Raw genomic sequence first — 23,499 nt, forward strand, 5'->3', positions numbered from 1 at the left:
AAAGCCTGGCACCTTGGGGAACCTCTATCAAACCTCACCCAGCCTAACCTTCATTCATTCATTGTCGTATTTACTGAGCGCTTACCGTGTGCAGAGCACTCTATTAAGCGCTTGGAAAGTACAATTCGGCAATAGAGACGATCCCTGCCCACACTTGGCTTGCAGTCTAGACCGGGGGAGACAGACATCAAAACAAGCAAATGGGCATCAATATAAATAAATAGACTTATAGATATATACATAAATTATATATGGGGTAGGGGCATGGTTGGGGAAGAGCAGAGGGAGCGATCGAGTGGAACTCAGTTCAACTAGCTCTTCTCTTACCTTTCCCATTCTCCCTCCTCTCACAGAGACACTCAAAAAATAGCATCGATTGGTTGGCCTGCCCGTTCGGGCCTGAGTTCAGTTCTCATTGTTTCTTCAACCATATCTGCAAAGCACATAGCCACACCTTTGAAGCTGGCAGCAGGATGGGCCTAGCGGGACCAAACTTGTGGGCAACATTTAAGTAGCACTAATAGTGTCCATTGAGCCACCTACTGGGCACAGAGCACCGATGGAGACTCTGGGGAGGAACGATGGGTAAGCCTCGGTCTTGTAGGATCATAAACCTGCCCTGAGGAATTGACTAGAGGCAGGGTGGTTTGCACAGTGCCATTCACACTCTCTCTCATTCTTGATAGCGGGGCACCTGCCAGTGCAAAGAAAACGAGAAGGAAGTTGGTGAATGGTGGTGGCCGGGGAGGGTGGCGGGCGGCGCTTGCAGAACACTGAACTAGGCCCCAGGCAAGTACAGTGAACTATCATTTTTCCCCACAATGTGAGCTTCAAAGCTGTCCTCTTCACCCCAGACATTCATTTTGAAATATGGTAATATAATAATAATAGAAGCAGCGTGGCTTAGTGGAAAGAGCACGGGCTTGGGAGTCAGAGGTCGTGGGTTCTAATCCCAGCTCCGCCACTTCTCTGCTGTGTGACCTTGGGCAAGTCACTTAACTTCTCTGTGCCTCAGTTACCTCATCTGTAAAAATGGGGATTAAAAAATGTGAGCCCTATGTGGGACAATCTGATTATCCTGTATCTACCCAAGCGCTTAGAACAGTGCTGTGCACATAGTAAGCGCTTGACAAATACTATCATTATTATTATTATTATAATGGTATGTGTCAAGCACTTACTATGTACTAGGCACTGTAATAATATTAATAATGGTATTTGTTAAGCACTTACTATGGGCCAAGCCCTGTTCTAAACGCTGGGGCAGATACAAGGTAATAATAATAGTATTTGTTAACTGCTTACTTTGTGCCAAGCACTGTTCTAAGCAGCGTGGCTCAGTGAAAAGAGCCTGGGCTTCGGAGTCAGAGGTCATGGGTTCGACTCCTGGCTCTGCCACTTGTCAGCTGTGTGCCTGTGGGCGAGTCACTTAACTTCTCTGTGCCTCAGTTACCTCATCTGTAAAATGGGGATTAACTGTGCGCCTCACGTGGGACAACCTGATTACCCTGTATCTACCCCAGCTCTTAGTGCTCTGCACATAGTAAGCTCTTAACAAATACCAACATTAATTACAAGGTAATCAGGTTGTCCCACTTGGGGCTCACTGTCTTAATCCCCATTTTACAGATGAGGCACAGAGAAGTGAAGTGACTTGCCCAAAGTCACACAGCTGACAAGTGGCAGAGTCGGGATTAGAACCTATGACCTCTGACTCCTAATCCCGGGCTCTTTCCATTAAACCATGCTGCTTCTGTACTAAGCACTGGAGTACCAGATGCTAATTAAACTAATCCTTAACTAGTAATAATAATTTAGCTACTTTAACTGGCTAATTTATCTGCCTTACTTTCTGCATAGCTACTCTCTAAAGTGCACTTTCTGTTCTATATTAATAAGAAGAAAGTCTGATCATCCAACAGTTTGGTCAAACCTAACTCAACCCATCTGAAAACAGAGACTGCAGAAGCTATTTCGGTCATATCACAAGGAGGAGTCAATGCAGTTTGCACTGGGAAACTATCAGGTATTTGGCCTTAGGAAAGTGACCTGAAGTGAACATTAATCCAAGGGCTCCAGAACAAAATGTAATCAATTCCTGTAAGACCATGAGCGGGGGGTAGGTTATTAATAAATAATCTGTCCTGTAAAAGCTTTTAATAATGTTGCCATGACCCGCTCCAAGCAGCTCCAGGGACCTGGTGACTGGAATGGAAAATATAAGACTGGACTTTGGTATCCTCTGCCTCACCGTTCTGTGGGCCGAGGGCAAATTAAGCTTTCCAGTGACTTCCTTAAGAATATCGGCTCTTTGTGATAACCGTGGGCATAGAATAGTAGTAATGAGAATAATAAAAATAATAACTGTGGTATTTGTTAAGCACTTACTATGTGCCGGGCATTGTACTAAGTGATGGGTCAGATACAAGTTTATCAGGTTGGACACAGCCCCTGTCCCAGATGGGGCTCACAGTCCTAAAAGAGAAAAGAAAAGAACACACTCCCCATCTTTAAGGGGGGCAGAAGTCTCAGAGGAACAGAGACAAAGCTGTCATATAACTCCAGCCCCTCCATGATGTCTGTCTCCCCCCTCTAGGCTGTAAGCCCATTGTGGACGGGGATCGTCTCTCTTTATTGCTATATCGTACTTTCCGAGCACTTGGTACAGTGTTCTGCACACGGTAAGCGCTCAATAAATACGATTGAATGATTGAATAATCCCCATTTTACAGATGAGTTAACTGAGGTACAGAGAAGTGACTCAGCGTCACACAGCAGACGAGAGATAGAGCTGGGATTAAAACCCATGACTAGCAGGAGTAATAGTAGTGTTTATTAAACCCTTTGTGTATAGGGCCCTGGGAACGAATACAACAGGTAGGAATTAAACACGGTCACTGGCCCTCAGAGGGCTCATATTTTAAAATGTAATGGTGGAGAGGGTACTGGCGACAGACAGGAAAGGAGAGAGAAAGCGAAACACTAAGACATGGGCAGATACGCTAAATAAAAACCAAGTTCGGTAGGACACTGAGGCTAAAGAGCAGAATTTTTTAATGGTATTTGTTAAGCACTTAGTATGTGTCAAGCACTTTTCTAAGCACTGGGGTAGATACAATTTAATCAGGTTGAACACAGTCCCTGTCCCACACGGAGTTCAGAGTCTGAGTAGGAGGAGCGCAGAATTGTCCATTCCAAGCGCTTAGTACAGAGCTCTGCACATAGTATGTGCTCAATAAGTACTATTGAATGAATGAATGTGGGGAGCGGGGGCCTGAGAGACATAGTGGGATGGTGGCTGCTTCCCAGAGGATTTGCTGTTCTGCCTGGTGGAAAGGGTGCTGTGCAGTGGCTTCCCCATGGGGTTTGAGGTATGCTCCCAGCGCTTAGTACAGTGCCTGGAACATACTAAGCACTTAAATACCACAATTATTATTATTAACAGGCTCCCTGGGAGAGCAGCAGCTTCCCAAGGGGTTGTTTCTCCTGCCTGGAGGAGAGATCCAGGGCTGCTCTGCAGTGGCTTAAATCCTTGCAGCCCACAGGGCACAGGGCATAGTGGGAACAGGCTCCTTGGGAAAATTTTCCCAGAATATTCCTGCTGTCTGGCGGAGAGGCCCGGAAGGCGCTCAGCAGCAGCCTAGAACTCCGTGGCCCAGGGCGCACAGATCATTCCAGAAGTGAGGATCCTGGGAGTCACGGTCTGTGGGTTTGAGGGAGGGAGGAGGGAAGGGAGGGAGGCCTGGTGGCAGATTCCGGGGAATAAGGTCCGCAAGGCAGTATTGCACATGGAAGACTGGCTGCAGAATGTAGGTGCGGAGGTGGTGGACGGGAGTGACGAGAGCAGAATGGACGGGCATGTCAGGAAGTAGATCCTGTTCCCATTTTCAGCTCAGGGCTCCCTCACATTTTCCCGAAACTTTTTATCAGCCCTTCAACAGCCATGGGGAAACCCTGTGTGCTGCTCTTAACTTACCCCACTGCTCTGACAGACTACCTTTTGGGTTGTGATAGGGTCTAATTAATATAATAATCATAATATTGGTATTTGTTAAGCACTTACTATGTGCCGAGCACTGTTCTAAGCCCTGGGGTAGATACAGGGTCATCGGGTTGTCCCACATGAGGCTCACAGTCTTAATCCCCATTTTACAGATGAGGGAACTGAGGCACCGAGAAGTCAAGTGACTTGCCTAAAGTCACACAGCTGACAGGCGGTGAAGCTGGGATTAGAACCCATGACCTCTGACTCCTTGGCCCGTGCTCATTCCACTGAGCCACGCTGCTTCTCATATCATATCATGATAATATCTTTATCAACAATTTCCTGTTTGTGATTGGGCAATAAATGAATTTAGAGAAGCAGCTTGGCTTAGTGGAAAGAGTGTGGGCTTGGGAGTCAGAGGTCGTGGGTTCTAATCCCACCTCTGCCACTTGTCAACTGTGTGACTTTGGGCAAGTCACTTAACTTCTCTGGGCCTCAGTTACCTCATCTGTAAAATGGGGATTAAGACTGTGAGCCCCACGTGGGACAACCTGATTACCCTGCATCTACCCCAGCGCTTAGAACAGTGTTTGGCACATAGTAAGCGCTTAATAAATACTACAATTATTAGTATTAGTCACTCTGTGCCTCAGTTTTTCCAATCGTAAGAGAACAGTTATTCTCAACCGAATAGCAAAATAGTTATCTATCGGGAGCCAGGGGGCAGACATTTTAGCAACTCCTTTTTTCTCAGTCATTTGTCACATTTTGTTGCTTAAAAGAAACTAAAAAATGAGACCTACAAATGGCCGGTTGGAAGGTTTTGAAAGAAGCAGGTTCTAAAAAGGAGGGCGTCAACAGGTAATTACAAACTGGCAAAGTGGGATTGTTCTAGGAAAAATAATTGGAATCTTGATTCGGGTCCCCAAGAGAAGTGGAATAGGACTGGGCAGTATTTATTACCAAATTTCTCTTTCTCTCAACCAGCTGCTTTGTTGGTACACTTTTTGAAGGAGGGTCATGGTGGCTGAGTCAGGCTGGAGGAAAAGAAGGTGCAAGAAGGAAAACTGGCTCTAGACCACTCCCCATTAATGGGAAGCAACATGGTCTAGTGGAAAGAGCAGGTGCCTGGGAGTCAGAGGACCTGGGTTCAAACGCCAGTTCCACCACTTACCTCCTCTGGTGACCTTAGGCAAGTCACTTAACTTCTCTGTGCTTCAGTTCCCTCATCTGCAAAATGGAAATTCAATGCCTCTTCTCCCTCCTACTTAGACTGACCCCAACGTGGGACCTAATTATCTTATCCTAGTACAGTGCTTGGCACAAAGTAAGCGCTTAACAAATACTATTATTAGTAACATATCCTTATACTCCATTATTTCTCCTATCTGTAATTTGTTTTAATGTCTGTCTGCCCCTATAGACTAAGAAGTTCCTTGCGAGCAGGGATTGTGCCTACCAACCCTATGGTAATGTGTTTTTTCCAAGCACTTAGTACAGTGTTCTGCACAGACAGGTGCTCAGTAAATACCATTGATTGATCAGCCTTCTCAAGTGCACCTAGAACTGCAGAAGGAGAGGTTTTAATCGAGTTCCTCCCTGACAGCTAGAAGTGTGTACGTTGTTAACATCCAAAGTAAATGCTTAAGTAGCTTGGCTGGGACACACAATTCCAGAGCCAGTAAGTCCATCTTCCAGATTGGTCTTTCCTAACTGGACATGCAGTACTTAAGGCGACTTCCGAAGCATCAGACTTTAGCACTGACCGTCCTGTTGGGCTCCGGCCAGGGCCTCTCGTTCGAGTTGCCAGCCCTAAAAGCCACAAAATAATTGCCATGGTCTTTTTGGTGGCTGTTCTGCCCTTGCTGATGACCTCCTCCCTGGTGAGTTGATGAACACCGTCCTTTCGGGACCAGAAACGGACGTCACCTAAGCCCTTTGGAGCTGCAGAGTATGTGACTTTCTTTCCCCACTCCTTACAAGGGGGAGCCTTATAAGGTAAGTGGCCTGTATACTCTCAGCGAATGTGCTTTTTTATGGTACTTGTTAAGCACTTACTACGTGCCAGGCCCTGTACTGAGCGCTGGGTAGAGGCAAGCTAATCAGGTTGCACACAGTCCATGGCCCATGTAGGGCTTGCAGTCTGAAGAGAAGCAGCGTGGCTCAGCGGAAAGAGTCCGGGCTGGGGAGTCAGAGGTCATGGGTTCAAATCCTGGCTCAGCCGCTTGTCAGCTGTGTGACTTTGGGCAAGTCACTTCACTTCTCTGGGCCTCAGTTACCTCACCTGTAAAATGGGGATGAAGACTGTGAGCCCCACGTGGGACAACCTGAGCACCTTGTATCCTCCCCAGTGCTTAGAACAGTGCTTTGCACATAGTAAGCGCTTAACAAATGCCATCATTATTATTATTATTATTATTAATCCCCATTTTAGAGATGAGGTAACTGAGGCACAGAGAAGTGACTTGCTCAAGGTCACACAGCAGACAAGTGGCAGAGCCAGGATTAGAACCTACATCTTCTGACTCCCTGGGGGCCCAAGCTCTTTCCATTAAGCCACACTGCTTCTTCTTCCCCTCTGGCAGCCTGGGACCCACTGGTGCCTTTCCAGGATCAGACTGGAAGCCTGAGTGGCCGTTATATGCCACAGGAGGGTAGACAGAGATTCCTTCATCCATCCTTTCATTCAATCGTATTTATTGAGCGCTTTCTGTGTGCAAAGCACTGTCCTCAGAGCTTGGGAGAGTACCCAACCCTGAGGAGGAAACTCAGCTCTCCCCACCTACCACTTTAACTCCAGCTACACCGAATGCTGGACTTGAGGGCAGCCAAAGCTAGAAACTGCCTGGGACGCTGAAAGCGGGGGAATGGTAAAGAGTCAGGAGCCACTCTCGAGATGATGGAGGCACCAAAATCCCTTCTGTTGCTGCCTGCCAGTATCCCAGAAATGTCCTGAAATCAGACCAAAGTTAGCGTCTGAGAGATACAAACATACCCGATCAATCAATTGTATTTATTGAACGCTTACTGTGTGCAGCGCGCTTAGGAGAGGGCAAGATAACAGACACAGTCTCTGCCCACCACAAATTTACATTCTAGAGGGTGAGATAGACAATATAAATGAATACAATTATAGATATGGTCAAAAGCGCTTCAGAGTCGGGAGGGAGAAGAGTAAAGGGAGTAAGATAGGATGATGAAGAGGGTGAGTGGAAAAAAGGAAAAGAGGGCTTAGTGAGGGAAAGTCTCTTGAAGGAGATGTGCTTTCAATAAGGCTTTGAAGGGCGGGAGAGTAATTGTCGGATATGAAGAGGGAGGGCATTCCCAGGCCAGAGGCAGGATGTGGGTAAGAGGTCAGAGATGAGATACACGAGATCGAGGTACAGTGAGAAGGTTGGCATTAGAGGAGCAAAGTGTGCAGGTTGGGCTGTAGGAGGAGAGTAGTGAGGTGAGGTAGGAGGGGGCAAGGTGATGGACTGCTTTAATAATAATAATAATAATGTTGATATTTGTTAAACACTTATTAGGTGCAGAGCACTGTTCTAAGCGCTGGGGTAGATACAGGGGAATCAGGCTGTCCCACGTGAGGCTCACAGTTAATCCCCATTTTACAGATGAGGGAACTGAGGCCCAAAGAAATGAAGTGACTTCCCCACAGACACACAGCTGCCAAGTGGCAGAGCTGGGATTCGAATCCATGACCTCTGACTCCCAAGCCCGGGCTCTTTCCACTGAGCCATGCTGCTTCCCCCTAATAATAATTATGGTATTTGTTAAGCGCTTACTACATGATGAGCACTGTTCTAAGCACTGGGGTAGATACAGGGTAATCAGGTTGTCCCACGTGAGGCTCACAGCCAATCCCCATTTTACAAGTGAGGGAACTGAGGCACAGAGAAGTGAAGTGACTTGCCCACAGTCCCACAGCTGCCAAGTGGCAGAGCCAGAATTCAAACCCATGACCTCCGACTCCCAAGCCCAGGCTCTTTCCGCTGAGCCACACTGCTTCTCGGCTTCTTGCTTAAAGCCAAGGGTGAGGAGTGTCTGTTTGATATGGAGTTGGATGGGCAACCATTGGGGTTTCTCGAGGAGTGGGGAACATGGCCTGAACGTTTTTGTAGAAAAATAATCCAGGCAGCAGACTGGAGTCAGGAGAGATGGGAGGCAGCGAGGTCGGCAAAAAGGCTTGATACGGGAATCGAGGTGGGATGGGATAAGTGCTTGGATTAACGTGGCAGCCGACCTTATTCCCCCATTCATTCAGTAGTATTTATTGAGCGCTTACTATGTGCAGAGCACTGTACTAAGTACTTGGAATGGACAAGTCGGCAACAGATAGAGTCCCTGCCCTTTGACGGGCTTACAGTCTAATCGGGGGAGACAGGCAGAAAAGAACAATGGCAATAAATAGAGTCAAGGGGAAGAACATCTCATAAAAACAATGGCACATAAATAGAATCAGGGTGATGTACATCTCATTAAACAAAATAAATAGGGTGATGAAGATAAATACAGTTGAGGGGATGAGTACAGTGCTGAAGGGGTGGGACGGGAAAGGGAAAGGGGGGAGAAGAGGGTTTAGCTGCGGTGAGGTAAAGGGGGGGTAGAGGGAGCAGAGGGAAAAAGGGGGGAGCTCAGTCTGGGAAGGCCTCTTGCCCTTCACATCTACCGTCCTGGCTCCATCAGGAAGGAGAAGAAAGGTGTTTTATTCTATCTAGGGCTGGCAGCCCACATCTGCTTCTCCATCACCCCAACCTCCTACTCCTGTTACCTTGTCTCTCCCTCTGCTCCACCACCTCTTCTACTTTTGCCCCCTAACAATAATGATCGTATTATTTAAGTGCTTACTATGTGCCGTGCGCTGTACTAAGCACTGAGATAGATTAAAAAAAAAACAAAAACCATCAGGTCCCAAATGGGGCTCAGTCAAAGTAGGAGGAAGAACAGGTATCGAATCTCCAGTTTGCAGAGAAGTGACTTGTTCAAGGTCACGTAGCGGGTAAGTGACCTACCGATGGGCAAAGCTACCAGCCAGACATATTTTTTCTTGATCCAAGGCGGAGGATGGGGAAATTCAGAGTGGGATCGATGTGGTGAGTCTCAGGGACACCCAAATGACATTCTCTCATGCTTTTCTGCGGAAAGTAAGACTCCAGAATGGCTGGAGGGAGGAAATGTGGATGGAAAGGAGCCCATACTATCCCTACTGGGAACTTTTCCCTCCCCTTTAGAAGAAGGGGACGAAGAAGCAGTGTGGCCTAGTTGATAGAACCCAGGCCTGCGAGTCAGAAGGACCTGGGTTCTAATCCCCGCTCCACCACTTGTCTCCTGGGGGAACTTGGGCAAATCACTTAACATCTCTGAGTTATTTCAGTTATCAGTAAAATGGGGACTAAAACTAAACCCCATTTGCCTGTATCCAATCCAACTTGTATCTACCCTCCACCCCCACTTAGCACAGTGCCTAGCACAAAGTAAGAGCATAACAAATACCCTTTTTTTTTAAGGGTCCCCATTTTTAAAAACGGTAAAAGGGTAGACGGAATATGGAGAAAGGTCTCTCTGCCCGGTATCTGGCTGAGCGAGGAAACGACTGCCCTTTTCCAACTCCGTCTTCCTGGAGTTCTTGCGGCCCTAGACCTAGTGGCAAGAGCCCGGGCTTGGGAGTCAGAGGACGTGGGTTCTAATCCAGACTCCACCCCTTGTCTGCTGTGTGACCTTGGGCCAATCACTTCACTTCTCTCTGCCTCAGTTACCTTATCCGTAAAATGGGGATTTATTCATTCAATTGTATTTACTGAGCGCTCACTGTGTGCAGAGCACTGGACTAAGCCCTTGGAAAGTACAATTCGGCAACAGACAGAGACAATCCGTACCCAACGGCTGGCTCACAGTCTAGATCTAGACTGTGGTTGAAGAAAGAATGAGAGCTGAACTCAGGCCCGCACGGGTCAGGCCATCCAATCAATGGTATTTTTTGAGTGTCTCTGTGAGAGGATGGAGAATGAGAAAGGTAAGAGTAGAGCTAGTTGAACTGGGTTCAACTTGAGTCGCTCCCTCTGCTCTTCCCCAACCACGCCCCCACCCCATATATAATTTACGTAAATGTCTATAATTCTATTTATTTATATTGATGCCCATTTGCTTGTTTTGATGTCTGTCTCTCCCCTGTCTAGACCGCAAGCCAAGTGTGGGCAGGGATTGTCCCTAGCGCCGAATTGTCCAGTCCAAGTGCTTAATTGAGTGCTCTGCACACAGTAAGCGCTCAGTGAATACGATAATGAATAAAGGTTAGCTAGGTGAGGTGAGGTGTGACAACCCGACTACCTTGTAAGCGGCACGGCTCAGTGGAAAGAACCCGGGCTGGGGACTCAGAGGTCATGGGTTCGAATCCCGCCTCCACCACTTGTCAGCTGTGTGACGGTGGGCAAGTCACTTCCCTTCTCTGGGCCTCAGTGGCCTCATCGGGAAAAGGGGGATGAAGACTGGGAGCCTCACGTGGGGCCACCTGATGACCCTGTATCTCCCCAGCGCTTAGACCAGTCCTCTGCACAGAGTAAGCGCTTAACAAATACCAACATTATTATTATCATTACCCCAGCGCTTAGACCAGTGGTCGGCACGTAGTAAGCGCTTAACACAATACCATGGCAGTTAGGAGGATGGCGCGTCGCCATGGCAACCCCCGGGGTTTCCCTTGCCGTTGGCCGGGGGGGAGACCAGAGGGCCGCCTATGGGGGCGGGGCCTAGAGCGGCCGTGACGTCATGGGCGCCCGGGGAGGAGGGGCTAGCGCTGCCGTGACGTCACGGGCGGGGGGGCGGGGCCTGGAGCGACGGGAGCGTCGTACGCGAAGAGGGCGGGGCTCAGAGCGGCCGTGACGTCAGGCGCGATGGGCGGGGCCGCCGCCGCAGTGACGTCATGCGCGCCCGGGGGCGGGGCCTGGAGCGGCCGTGACGTCGGCGGGCGGCGGGGCGGGGCCTGGAGCGGCCGTGACGTCGGCGGGCGGCGGGGCGGGGCCTTCTTAAAGGGGCCGGCGCCTTCTTAAAGGGGCCGGCGCCTTCTTAAAGGGGCCGGCGCCTTCTTAAAGGGGCCGGCGCCTTCTTAAAGGGGCCGGCGCCTTCTTAAAGGGGCCGGCGCGATGGCCCTGCCGCCCTCCCCGCCCGCGCTCCTCGTGCCCGACTGGCACCGGACCGCCCAGGGCCAGGAACAGCTGGCCGCCCTGCTGCGCCGCACCCGCCAACGGCCCTGCGGTGAGAGCCGCCCACCCCCGCCCCGCCCCGACCCGACCCGGACGAGGACGGGGGGCTCCGGGGCGGGGGGGGCAGGGCCGAGGGGGCGGGGCAAAGCTCCGGCCTGGCCCGGGCAGGGGGCCTGGGGGGGATAAGGTCTGCAGAGGGCAGGGGTCCGGGCTGGGCAGGGCTCTGGAGGGGGCAGAGGGCGATGGGCAAAGTTCCGGGGGGGGCCGGGGCCCTGGGGGGGCAAAGCCCCGGGGTGGGCAGGGGTCCGGGGTGGGCAAAAGTCTGGAGAGGGCAGGGGGCCCTGGGTGGGCAAAGCTCCGGGGTGGGCAGGGGGCCCGGTGGGCAAAGGTCTGGAGAGGGCAGGGGTTCGGGTGGGTAAAGCTCTGGAGAGGGCAGGGGGTCCGGTGGGCAAAGCTCTGGGGTGGGCGGGAGGCCCGGGTGGGCAAAGGTCCGGAGAGGGCAGGGGGCCCTGTGGGCAAAGCTCTGGAGAGAGCAGGGGCCCGGGTGGGCAAAGCTCCGGGGTGGGCAGGGGACCCGGTGGGCAAAGGTCTGGAGAGGGCAGGGGTTCGGGTGGGCAAAGCTCTGGAGAGGGCAGGGGGTCCGGTGGGCAAAGGTCTGCAGAGGGCAGGGGTTCGGGTGGGCAAAGCTCTGGAGAGGGCAGGGGGCCCGGTGGGCAAAGGTCTGCAGAGGGCAGGGGGCCCGGTGGGCAAAGGTCTGCAGAGGGCAGGGGGCCCGGTGGGCAAGGCTCAGGGGTGGGCAGGGCCGCGGGGTGGGTGTGGGTTCAGTTTGTCCCTTCCCGTGGGCCGGGCCCCCGCCGCACACACCCCCTTTAACCTGGGCCGGGCCTCCCCTCCCTCCTCCCTCCCGCCCACACCCACCCGGCCCGCACCCGCACCCGCACCCTCACCCTCACCCGCACCCGCACCACCAGCGCCTTCACCCACCGCCTACTCCCGGCCTGGGCAGTCAGAGCTCAGGGCTTCCAATCCCGGCTCTGCCACTTGTCCGCTGTGTGACTGTGGGCAAGTCACTTCGCTTCTCCGGGCCTCAGTTCCCTCATCTGTAAAACGGGGATGAAGACTGGGAGCCTCACGTGGGACCTCTTGATGACCCCGTATCTCCCCCAGCGCTTAGAACAGTGCTCTGCCCAGAGCGAGCGCTTAACAGATACCCACGTTATTATTAAACGCTTGGGAGAGTACGACAGCGTGAGAAGGAACTCTCCTCTCGAGGCGGAAGAGGAAACCGAGGCCTCATGCCCTGCCACCCTAAGGGGTGCCGGGGGTCCGGAATCTGAACCCCCACCCCCGGTCCGATTATACTGCATCTTCCTTAACGTTTAGCACAGTGCCTGGCTTAGGCACAATAAGTGCAATAAGTCCCTCTAGTTGTTGTGGCCAGGGAATGTGTGTTATTGCATTGCACTCTCCCGAGTGATGATGATGAGGTTGGTATTTGTTAAGCGCTTACTATGTGCCGAGCACTGTTCTAAGCGCTGGGGTAGACACACAGGGGAATCAGGTTGTCCCACGTGGGGCTCACAGTCGTAATCCCAAGTGCTCAGTACAGTGCTCCGCACACAGTAAGCACTCAATAAATACGAACAAATGAAAGTGCGTGGCACATACCGCGATCCTTATTACGGCAACGTGGCTCAGTGGAAAGAGCCCGGGCTTGGGAGTCGGAGGCCGTGGGTTCTGATCCCGGCTCCGCCACTTGTCAGCTGTGTGACTTTGGACAACTCACTTCACTTCTCTTTGCCTCGGTTACCTCGTCTGGAAAATGGGGATTAATAATAATGGCATTAGTTAAGCACTTGCTATGTGCAAAGCACTCTTCTAAGCACTGGAGAGGATACAGGGTGATCAGGTTGTCCCATGTGAGGCTCACAGTCTTCATCCCCGTTTTACAGATGAGGTAACTGAGGTCCAGAGAACCGAAGTGACTTGCCCAAAGTCACACAGCTGACAAGTGGCGGAGCCGGGATTAGAACCCATGACCTCTGACCTCCAAGCCCGGGCTCTTTCCACTGAGACGGAGAGCCCAATGTCGGACAACCTGATTACCTGTATCTACCCCAGGCTTAGATCAGTGCTCGGCGCATAGTCGGCGCTTAACAAATACCGTCATTATTATTCCTATTGGAGATTTGAGTGAAATGCTGGCCCTCAGGATGGAGTACTCTTTACTTTGAAAAAGTGGGCCCTATAAAATAGCAGCAGTGGATTCAATTACAAACTTCTCAAGTGGATGAACTGTGACCTTTACTTGTATGTTCCTCACCTCCTAGGTCAGTGCTCTGTCTACGGTAGAAGCTCAGGAATGACTTTGAATACCCCTGCAAGATATTTATTGAATGCCTAATTGTCAAAGCATCACACTAGATTGTAAACTCACTGTGGGCAGGGGACACATCTACCAACTCTGTTAGATTGTACTCTCCCAAGTGCTCAGTCCGGTGCTGTGCACACAGTACCTGCTTGATAAATAAGGATGACTGATTGATACTAGGGACTTGGAAGCGTACAATAGAATTAGTAGGCGTGATCCTTGTCCTCAAGGGGCTCCCAGACTAGCAGGGGCAAGTCAATAAGTGAGGTGGATCTAAAAGCACCTACAGATGGATGCCTGCCCTCTGGGAGCTTCCAACAAACCGAGAGGCTTCAGATCCTACACCGAGGGCCTGTAGAGAGACGTAGATTCTTGAGCTAGAGCGAGACGATGGGGCCGAGGGACGAAGGGGATCGTTTTGTCGCCGCAGGGCTGATCGAGCGCCCGGTGCTGCCTCCGCAAGTAGCTGCTGACACCGCCAGCTACAAGATCTACGTGTCCGGGAAGAGTGGGGTGGGCAAGACGGCCCTGGTAGCCAAGCTGGCCGGGCTTGAAGTCCCCGTAGCCCACCATGAAACCCCAGGTGAGCGGAGGACCCGGCCGGGAAGGGCTCATTCCTGAATGGGGAGGAGGGAATTCACATACATTCTCCTCATTTATTCAATCGTATTTATTGAGCGCTTACTATGTGCAGAGCACTGGACTAAGCGCTTGGAATGTAGATTCCAGGCTGTACCATTTCCTCTCCTCCCTCCCCGATGGGGCAGTGGAGAGACTACCTGTCTCTCTGACCTGGAGAGGATGCCAAAGGAAGAGGTTTAGCGTGGCCCGTCGATTCCTTCGTGTTCCTCCCCGTGGGGCTGAGACCGAAATTCATTCAATTCATTCATTCAATAGTATTTATTGAGCGCTTACTATGTGTAGAGCACTGGACTAAACACTTGGAATGGACAATTCGGCAACAGATAGAGACCATCCCTGCCCAGTGACGGGCTCACAATCTAAATGGGGGAGACAGACAGCAAAGCAGAACAGAACAAAACAAAGCAAGACATCATCAAGCTAAAAAGAATCATGGAGATAAACACCTCATTAACAAAATGAATAGCATAATATATACAAATAAGCACAATGCTGAGGGGAGGGGAAGGGGGAAGAGCAGAGGGCAGGGAGGGGAGGAGGAGCAGAGGGAAAGGGGGGCTCAGTCTGGGAAGGCCTCCTGGAGGAGGTGAGCTCTCAGTAGGGCTTTGAGGAGGGGAAGAGAGTTTGGCGGATGTGAGGAAGGAGGGCGTTCCAGGACAGCAGTAGGTCATGGGCCAGGGGTCGACAGTGGTACAGTCGCAAATGGGGCACTGCGAGGAGGTGAACGGCGGAGGAGCGGAGTGGACGGGGTGGGCAGTAGAAAGAGAGAAGGAAGGTGAGATAGGAGGGGGCGAGCTGATGGAGAGCTTTGAAGTCCAGAGTGAGGAGTTTTCCAGCCTGGGCTGGGAAGGGATGAGCTATAAAACCGACCCCCCTTTGATTTCCCTTCAGGGATCCAGATGACAGTAGTGTACTGGCCAGCGAAGCTGCAGGACAGCAACCGGATCCTCATCTTCCGCTTTGAGTTCTGGGACTGCGGGGAGGCGGCCCTCAAGAAGTTTGATCACATCCTGCCCGTGAGTGGAAGATTCGACTCCGGGCTCCCCCACCGCACGATGGGGGTTTGCTTTCCGGGACGGGAAGGGGTGGGACAGTTGAGGTGGGCGGGGAAACCCTCCTGGAAGGTGCTTTCTGTTCGCCTCCCTCTCAGAGTCCGGGCGAAGGGTCAGAGGAGACGGTTGGGACCTCAGGATCTTGGAATGGCCAAACTGACCTGGCTCCCTACCCCCGCTTCTCCTCGGGTCTCTTCCAGGCCTGCAAAGAGAGAGCAGATGCTTTCTTCTTCCTCTTCTCCTTCACCGACCGCTCTTCGTTCGAGGATCTCCCCAACCAGATTGCCCGAGTGGCCGATGACGCCCCCAGGGCCGTCAAGATGGTGATAGGCTCCAAGTATCCTTGGGCAGTGAGCTGCACCAACCCCTCGGTCCCCCACACTGGACCTCTGCCCCCATCGGGCTGACATGCAACGTATGAGACATAACTCAGCTCCAGAGTGTCAGTGGATGGTGGGTGGCCAGGGGGATCTCAGCGAGCCCTCAGAGGGGACCGGAGATGGGGGTGGAAGACCGAGAGCGAAAAGAGTATGTTCCTGGCCTTACAGCGCCAACTCTTTGCTGGGGAAGGTCGACCCCTGGGGCTGGGATCCTGAGCTACTGTTACCACCCTCCACTGTTTCGTAGATTCAGGACCAGCAGGTATATCATCCATGTTCTTGTTGGGTTTGGGGCTGGGGAGGAGAGCGAAAGGAGGGACACACAGCAGGTAAGTCGGCCCAGGACACGGTCCCGGCTAATGGAAAATGTCTTGGGATGGACAAGCCAAGGGCTAGGAGGTGACAGCAACCATGAGTGGAGGAACGGGGCATTTCAGGAAGCCAGAGGCTGGGGGCCCAGGCCTGCCGGTTGGCCTTGCGGATACTTTGTGGACTCCTTGATGCTGCTCACCAGGTTTGACCAATACATGCACACGGACGTGCCCGAACGGGACCTGACAGCCTTCCGCCAGACCTGGGGGCTGCCCCTGCTGCGGGTGAAGAGCGTCCCTGGGCGACGGCTAGCCGACGGACGCACCCTGGACGGCTGGGCCGGGGTAGCCGACGTGGCCCCCGTCCTCAACAGCCTGGCGGAGCATCTCTGGCACCAGGACCGGGTCTCCGCCGGGCTGGTCCCCGGCCCCCGGGAGGTTAGCCCGGATTGAGAAAGGAGGTTGTGCCCCGCAGATGGGCCAGCGGGGCACATTCCAGCCTTGCTGATCAGGCTGGCAGAGGGAGGGGCATGAGGTGACATTACTGGGGCTAAGCAATACTGAAGAGGCCTCCCGCCCCCAATGCTGAATTGGCAGCCCCAGGGTGTGCAGACGGAGGAGAGGGTGCATCCTGGTGCCCAAGAGCACTACCGACCTCCCTGCTGATCTGAGGGGTTCAGCCCACAAAACAGCCTGAGGAGCACGCCCCTCCTCCCCTCCCTGACCCTCTCCCTCCCTTCTCCCATCATTCCCAGTTCTGGACGCCACGTGCAGGTTAGCAGAGCCCGGTGACCCGATTCGGGTGATGCTGGCAGATCCGGCCCTGCAAGCTCCAGAAAGGATTTTCCATAGGTGGCAACTGGTCTCGATTTCAGGAAGAGCACTGTACCGGACCAGTGAGAGAGATACCGTCCCCAGCCCGCCTTGATGCAGGGGCAGGAGGTGCTTTGTTTGCCCTATCACATCCTGCTCTGTGCCCCTTCACCCGGAGAACACGGGCAGAGGCCAGGTGACCCAGAGGGCCTCTACCCTTGCCCCACATCCTTAGGGCATGAGACTCTAACCGGTGATTGCTGATATTCCTGATGGGGCCCCAGAAGAGGCTCTCTCCTGTGGCCCTTAGATGCCCTTCTTGCCCACTGCCCTCGTGCCTACAGCCAAGCTCAAGCCCAAAGAAGTAACCAGTGAGCAGGCACCGTGAGGGCCGGGCTTGAGGCCTGAGGCAGGGGGACTGAGGTTCCACAGGACCTCATAGGGGGAAGGGAGGCCGTATGTATTTCTGAAACCAATAAACATTTTGGGCTTCAGTGACCTGCTTCCTTTAGGAAATCTCGGGGCCAACTGGAGTCATGTGGGCCCTTGCCCCACGCAGTCAGTAATTCTAGGACCTGGGAGGGTTGGCACAAGGGGCCAGGAAAATGGTCTTTTCCCCTCTAAACATCCCTGGGAAAGGCCGGAGATGTTGGACGGGGGAGAGAGGAATCCAGGGCCTGTTCTCATCCGTTCTGTCCAGGTTATGGGTTCCTGGGCCGAGGGTGGGGTTGACCCTTTTTGACCATCACAGGGTGATTGCGGTACAGGAGATTTGTAGAGCCCTGAAATCCCCTGCACCCATCTGCCTCCCCTTTCCAGTCCCCCTCTGAGATCTGTGCCACACTGCCAACCCCAGGCTCCCCAACCCTGGGCTTCCTCCCTCAAATCTCTGGTTTTGTCTCACCCTTGTTTGACAGATCAAGGCTGGGAGGCTGGCAGCTCACAGACGAATCCCCCTCAGCGTCCGTTCCCAGAGCTGGAGAGTCACCTGTCCTCTCTCCTCTGAGCCAGTGACCCAGAAGTCCCCGTCACAGAGGGAGCCCCACCAGAGGGTAGGATCCGGCTCCAGAGCCATCCAGCAGTGGCATTTACTGAGCACCTACTCTGTGCAGAGTGCTGTACCAAGCGGTAGACAGAGGAGGTCTACAGCTCCAGACTCAAGTTGTCTGGGGCTTCTGGTCACTCCTTGGCACCTCCCTCTCCTGCTGCCATGCTCTCTGGAAGCCACAAGCATTGAAGCTCTCAGACCTCCCAGGAAGCCAGAGCCAGAGCAGGGAGGAATAGTAATAATCATGGTACCTGTTCAGCGCTTACTATGTGCCGAACACTGTTCTAAGCAAGGGTAGATGCAAGTTAATCAGGTTGGACACAGTCCCTGTCCCACATGGGGCTCACGGTCTCAATTGCCATTTTACAGATGTGGTGACTGAGGCACAGAGAAGTTAAGTGACTTTCCCAAGGTCACGCAGCAGACCAGTGGCAGAGCCGGGATTAGCTTCTCCCCGTGCCCAGTGGGGTTGGGGGAGGTGGAGGCAGAAGCAGGTACCTACCCTACCTCCCCTCGCTCAGATTAGATCTAGACCTGGCTCCTGGGCCCGCGCTCTATCCACTAAGCCACGCTGCTTCTGCAAACCAAGCTGTTTCTGAATTTAGCACCTGGGAAAGTACAATACAACAGAGTCGGTAGTCGTGCTTCCTGCCCGCCAGGAGCTTACAGTCTAGGGAGGAGATGGGCCTTAAAAGACGTTACGGATATCTACGTAAGTCCTTTGGGGCTGAGGGTGGGTGAATATTAAGTGCCTAAAGGGTACAGCTCCGAGCGCGTAAGCAAAATCAAACATTGGCAATTTTTGAGTGCTTACTGTGTGCAGAGCACTGTATAGAGCGACTTGGGAGAGTACAACACAACAAGCAGAAGGAGGGAGCCTAGATGGATCCCTGTCATCCCAAGGTCAGCCCTGTAGAGGGGGAGGGGGAATGAGGTGATCGCCCCTGGCAGGAAGGAAGTACACCTGCTCCCTGCAGCCCCTAGCAGTCCTGTGGACTCAGCCCCAAGATGGCAACCAGTCCTGGGTTGGGAGAGACCACCCAGAGGTCTGCCTCATGTTTCTCTTCCTCCCCTTGGGTTGGGCAAAGCTCTGTGACTAGGAAGTGACATAGGGATGCAGAAGGCTCTCCACTATCTGCTGCTGAGTGTGCCCTGGGAGGGGCTAGGTTTGTGGAAGAGCCATGCAGGCGAGCATCTCTGCAGGGAGGGGCTGGCCCTGCAGAGAGCACCCGGCCTGGCAGGACAGGCGGATGCTGGGCTCGGGGGGCCCTCCATCCAGGGTCTTGCCAGGGCTCGGTGCCCACTCCGGGGAGGGAAGAGTCCCAGGGGCCAGGCCGATGGGAATGATGCCCCCTTTCTCCTCGAGCCCTGCTAGGTCTGTGCTTTGGCAGGCCAAGGCCCATCCCAGCCCTTGGCATGTGAAGGAATCCAAGAGCACAGGGCTCTGGGGTGCAGCTGAGGTTGGGCAAGGGTCCGTGGGCTGCCCTGGGTGGGGAGGCATTTCCACCCTGAATTCCTGTGAAGGGGAGCATGTGGGGTTTTTTTGCAGGGGGAGGGGGCAGCTGGGAAGAGGGGGAAATGTATGGTAGAGAGATCAGCTGCTGTTGGGAGGGAGGGAGGGATGTTCAGGGACCTGGAGAGGGCCCAGCTGGGGCGCTCCGCTCCCAGCCCCACCCTGACGGGGACAGCTCAACCAAATGGCAGGGCTGCCTGCCGTGTTCATGCCTACGTGGCACCTGGCCGCAGTGAGTCCCCTGCAGATCCTGGATTACCACACCAGAACTCCAAGGTCATCTTGGGGGCCTCCCCAATCCCCAATCTTTGTCCCTCCTATCACTCCTCCCTCTCCTGCCTGTCCCCAAATCCTGGGGAGTGCTCAGACCCAACTCTTGTGATACACAGAGGGCCCCAATGATGAACAAGCCAACTCCACAGGCAGTCTGAGGAGGACCACCTCTCTCTGGCTCCCACACCTTGCTGCCTTCTGCCCCTCCTTATGGAGCTGTTTGGCCAGACTGCCCACAGACAAACCCACTGTGTCTGGGCCCCAATCCCAGTGGGTCCTGTTCCCAGCCTCCTGGCATACCACATAAATAATAATAATAATGGTATTTGTTAAACGCTATGTGCTAAGCACTGGGGTAGATACAAGGTAATCAAGTTGCCCCACGTGGGGCTCACAGTCTTAATCCCCATTTTACAGATGAGGTAACTGAGGCACAGAGAAGTGAAGTGACTTGCCCAAGGTCACATTTTCCCATGAGATAGCTACTTGTCTGCCAGCCCACATGCTCATCATCAGCCCCATAGCCATCGGTGCATTTGGTGAGAGGGAGGAGAACTGGGGGTGATTGGAGGTCAGCGGTGGAAGAGCTGTGTTGAGAGATCAGGGATTGGAGGTTGGGGGGGAGAGATTGGGGGTTAGAGGTCAGGGGTGAAAGATCAGGGATCAGAGGTCAGTGGTTGAAGAGCTGGAGTGGGAGATCGGGGATTGGAGGTCTAGAGATCTGAGGAAAACCAATCGCTCAAACAATGGTATTTATTGAGCACTTACTATGTGAAGAGCACTGTACTGAGTGCTTGGGAGAGTGTATTGCAATAGTTGGTAGTCACGCTTCCTGTCGTCAAGTAACGTACAGACTAGTCAGGGAGAGAGACGTTAAAATACATTACAGAGAGGGGAAATGGCAGAGTATAAAAAACTTCTTCAACTTTCCTGTCTTTCCCAACAATATCTCAAGAGGAAATTTCCTGCCTTTTCTTAAAATCTACTTCTTTAACGTGCTTCTCTGAACCCATCCTTTTACACTTTATTAAAACTCTTGTCCCCTCCCTTCTTCCCCCCTCCTTGTACCCCCCCCCCCCCCCCCAGCCCCGATTGCCATCGTCAGCTATTCACTTTTCAACGGTTCCTTCCCCGGTACTTTCAAACCAACGAGGTCTCCCCCATCCTCAAAAAAATGAAGAGAGGGGAGGCAGGGAGGGCAGCAAGGAGGGCTGATGAAGTAACCGGGGGAGGATATGAAGAATCAGTGTGGAAGCAGTGTTTTAGGTAGAGAGGAAGGGGCGGATTCTAGAGACGTTGTGAAGGTAGAACCGAAAGGATAAGAAGGAAAAGTCAAAGGCAGAGACGGGATGAGCAGGAGAGATTTTAGAGAGGTCACCCTTGACGGTTTCAATTTAATTGATGAAACAGGTGGCAAGGTCGTTAGGGGTAAGAGATAGGGGAGTTGGGGGGACAGAGGGGCTCGAGGAGGGGAATTTAAAGTATGACACAGTCGGCCCAGACAATGGGCGTAGGAGTTAATAAGATTCTTGTCCTCACACAGTGTGGAGGGTCTGCCCTGCCTGGCAGCCCAGTGCCTGCTCTGTTACCTCCAGCAGGACACCTGCCCCCCAAGACCCTGGTCCCGGCTCAGATGGAGACCGGGGGGCTCCAGGGCCAAGGCCCCAGCCACCTTGCTGGGATGGATCCGGGGGGAGAACTTCCAATTGGACCTTATTTTCTGGAAGAAGAGCCCCCAGCCTGAGCCGAAACTACTCGAACCTGCCTCTCCATCTCACTGACGTCCTCCTTCGGGGCGAGGGGCGTTTAGGGAGAGCTCCCATCCCTAGCCTGTGGAGCCCCTGGGGAAGGGCAGAGTTGCAGATTGGAGCTGCCCTCTTGCTTGTTGCCTGGGGCTCCTGGGACTTCCACTCTAGCCCCGGGGACAGCAACTGGAGGCTCATATCCTGATCCTCCACGACACCCCCCTGTGCCACTTCTGACCCCTGTCCCCCACAGGGCTGGGCTAGATTGAAGGACGGGGGAAGCACGAGGTGCATCCCAGTAGGAAGTCGGGGGGGGGAGTGGGGGGCAGGTCTGCGGCCCACTTTTGGACCCTTCCCTTCTTATAATAATAATGATGATGGCATTTAAGCGCTTACTATGTACCATGCACTGTTCTAAGCGCTGGTAATGATATTTATTAAGCACTTACTATGTACCAAACACTGTTCTAAGCGCTGGGGTAGAGACAAGTTAATCCGATTGTCCCTCGTGGGGCTCACGGTGTGGCTCAGTGGAAAGAGCCCGGGCTTGGAAGTCAGAGGACATGGGTTCTAATGCCGGCTCCGCCGCTTGTCAGCTGTGTGACCTTGGGCAAGTCTTTTAACTTCTCTGTGCCTCAGTGACCTCATCTGTAAAATGAGGATGAAGACTGTGAGCCCTACGTGATTACCTTGTATCCACCCCCGTGCTTAGAACGGTGCTTGGCACATAGCGCTTAACAAATACCAACATTGTTATCATTATTATTATTGATCCCCATTTTCCAGATGAGGGAACTGAGGCCCAGAGAAGTTAAGTGGCTTGCTCAAAGTCACACGGCTGACAAGTGGCGGAGCCGGGATTAGAAGCCACGACCTCTGACTTTCAAACCCGGGCTTTTATCCCCACTGGGGGCAGAGGGCGTGGGCATTGCCGGGCAGCAGGGCCGAGCAGCTGATTCTCCTGGTGAGTCCGAGGAGTAGGGGCTCTGGGGTTGCTGGTAGCGGCCACCCCCTAGTTCCGACCATCTGAGAGCCCCCCGACTCCCCCACCGCCACTGCTTCTGCACGTGCCCTCATAGGGTCTGACATGGGTCCTCTTGGGGGGTTTCTTGGTGATTGAGGCCATGCTGGGTAAGGCCAACGAGGGCAAAGGGCGCTCTTGGGGGTCCTACCACCCCTTGATTCTATTTATTGCTATTATTTTTGTCTGTCTTCCCCGATTAGACTGTAAGCCCGCCAAAGGGCAGGGACTGTCTCTATCTGTTACCGATTTGTACATTCCAAGCGCTTAGTACAGTGCTCTGCACATAGTAAGCGCTCAATAAATACTATGAATGAATGAATGAATGAATGAATGAATTAATTAATGAACGTGGCTCAGTGGAAAGAGCCTGGGCTTGGGAGTCAGAGGTCGTGGGTTCTAAACCCGGCTCTGCCGCTTTTCAACTGTGTGACCTTAGGAAAGTCACTTCACTTCTCTGGGCCTCAGTTCCCTCATCTGGAAAACGGGGATGAAGACTGTGATTACCTCGTACCCCCCTCAGCGCTTAGAACCATGGTTGGCACATAGTAAGCGCTTAACAAATGCCATCATTATTAGTACCCACCAGCATTTGCCATCCAGGCCAGGGCTGAGCCCCCTGAGATTGAAGCCTAAGGGAGCTGGAGCTCCGAGGGTGGAACCGCCCCCCTTCCCACCCCCCAACACACACACACAGAGACCCAAAGACACACACAGACACAAACACACAAAGACACACACAGAACCAAGCAAATACACAGACCCAAACACACAAAGACACAGACACAAACACACCCAGACCCAAACACACACACAGACACACCCAGACCCAAACACACACACAGACACACTTAGACCCAGACACACACACACACACAGATAAACATTGCCATTGTTCTCGTCTGTCCATCTCCCCCGATTAGACCGTAAACCCGTCAAACGGCAGGGACTGTCTCTATCTGTTGCCGACTTGTTCATCCCAAGCGCTTAGTACAGTGCTCTGCACATAGTAAGCGCTCAATAAATACTATTGAATGAATGAATGAATGAATAAACACACACAGACACACCCAAACGCAAACACACACACAGACCCAAACAAACACACCCACAGACACACCCAGACCCAAACACACACAAACACAC

At 52.9% G+C, this 23,499-nt stretch overlaps 1 protein-coding gene across 2 annotated transcripts; it reads left to right on the forward strand.

Annotated features, from left to right (window-relative positions):
• Nucleotides 1-11,095: 11,095 nt before the first annotated feature.
• CPLANE2 (ciliogenesis and planar polarity effector 2) lies at nt 11,096-17,251 on the forward strand. Of its 2 annotated transcripts, XM_029064592.2 has the most exons (6): nt 11,096-11,236; nt 13,986-14,138; nt 15,089-15,213; nt 15,450-15,586; nt 16,144-16,378; nt 16,696-17,251. In XM_029064592.2, exons 1-6 carry the CDS (start codon nt 11,125-11,127, stop codon nt 16,717-16,719), a joined length of 786 nt encoding a protein of 261 aa, XP_028920425.1. In that variant the 5' UTR covers nt 11,096-11,124; the 3' UTR covers nt 16,720-17,251. The 2 variants fall into 2 exon arrangements, with proteins under 2 accessions (XP_028920425.1, XP_028920426.1); XM_029064593.2 differs by having other exon boundaries at nt 11,097-11,236; nt 16,144-17,251.
• Nucleotides 17,252-23,499: the final 6,248 nt, after the last annotated feature.

Source organism: Ornithorhynchus anatinus, chromosome 5 (assembly GCF_004115215.2).
Source record: "Ornithorhynchus anatinus isolate Pmale09 chromosome 5, mOrnAna1.pri.v4, whole genome shotgun sequence".
Lineage (NCBI taxonomy): Eukaryota > Metazoa > Chordata > Mammalia > Monotremata > Ornithorhynchidae > Ornithorhynchus > Ornithorhynchus anatinus.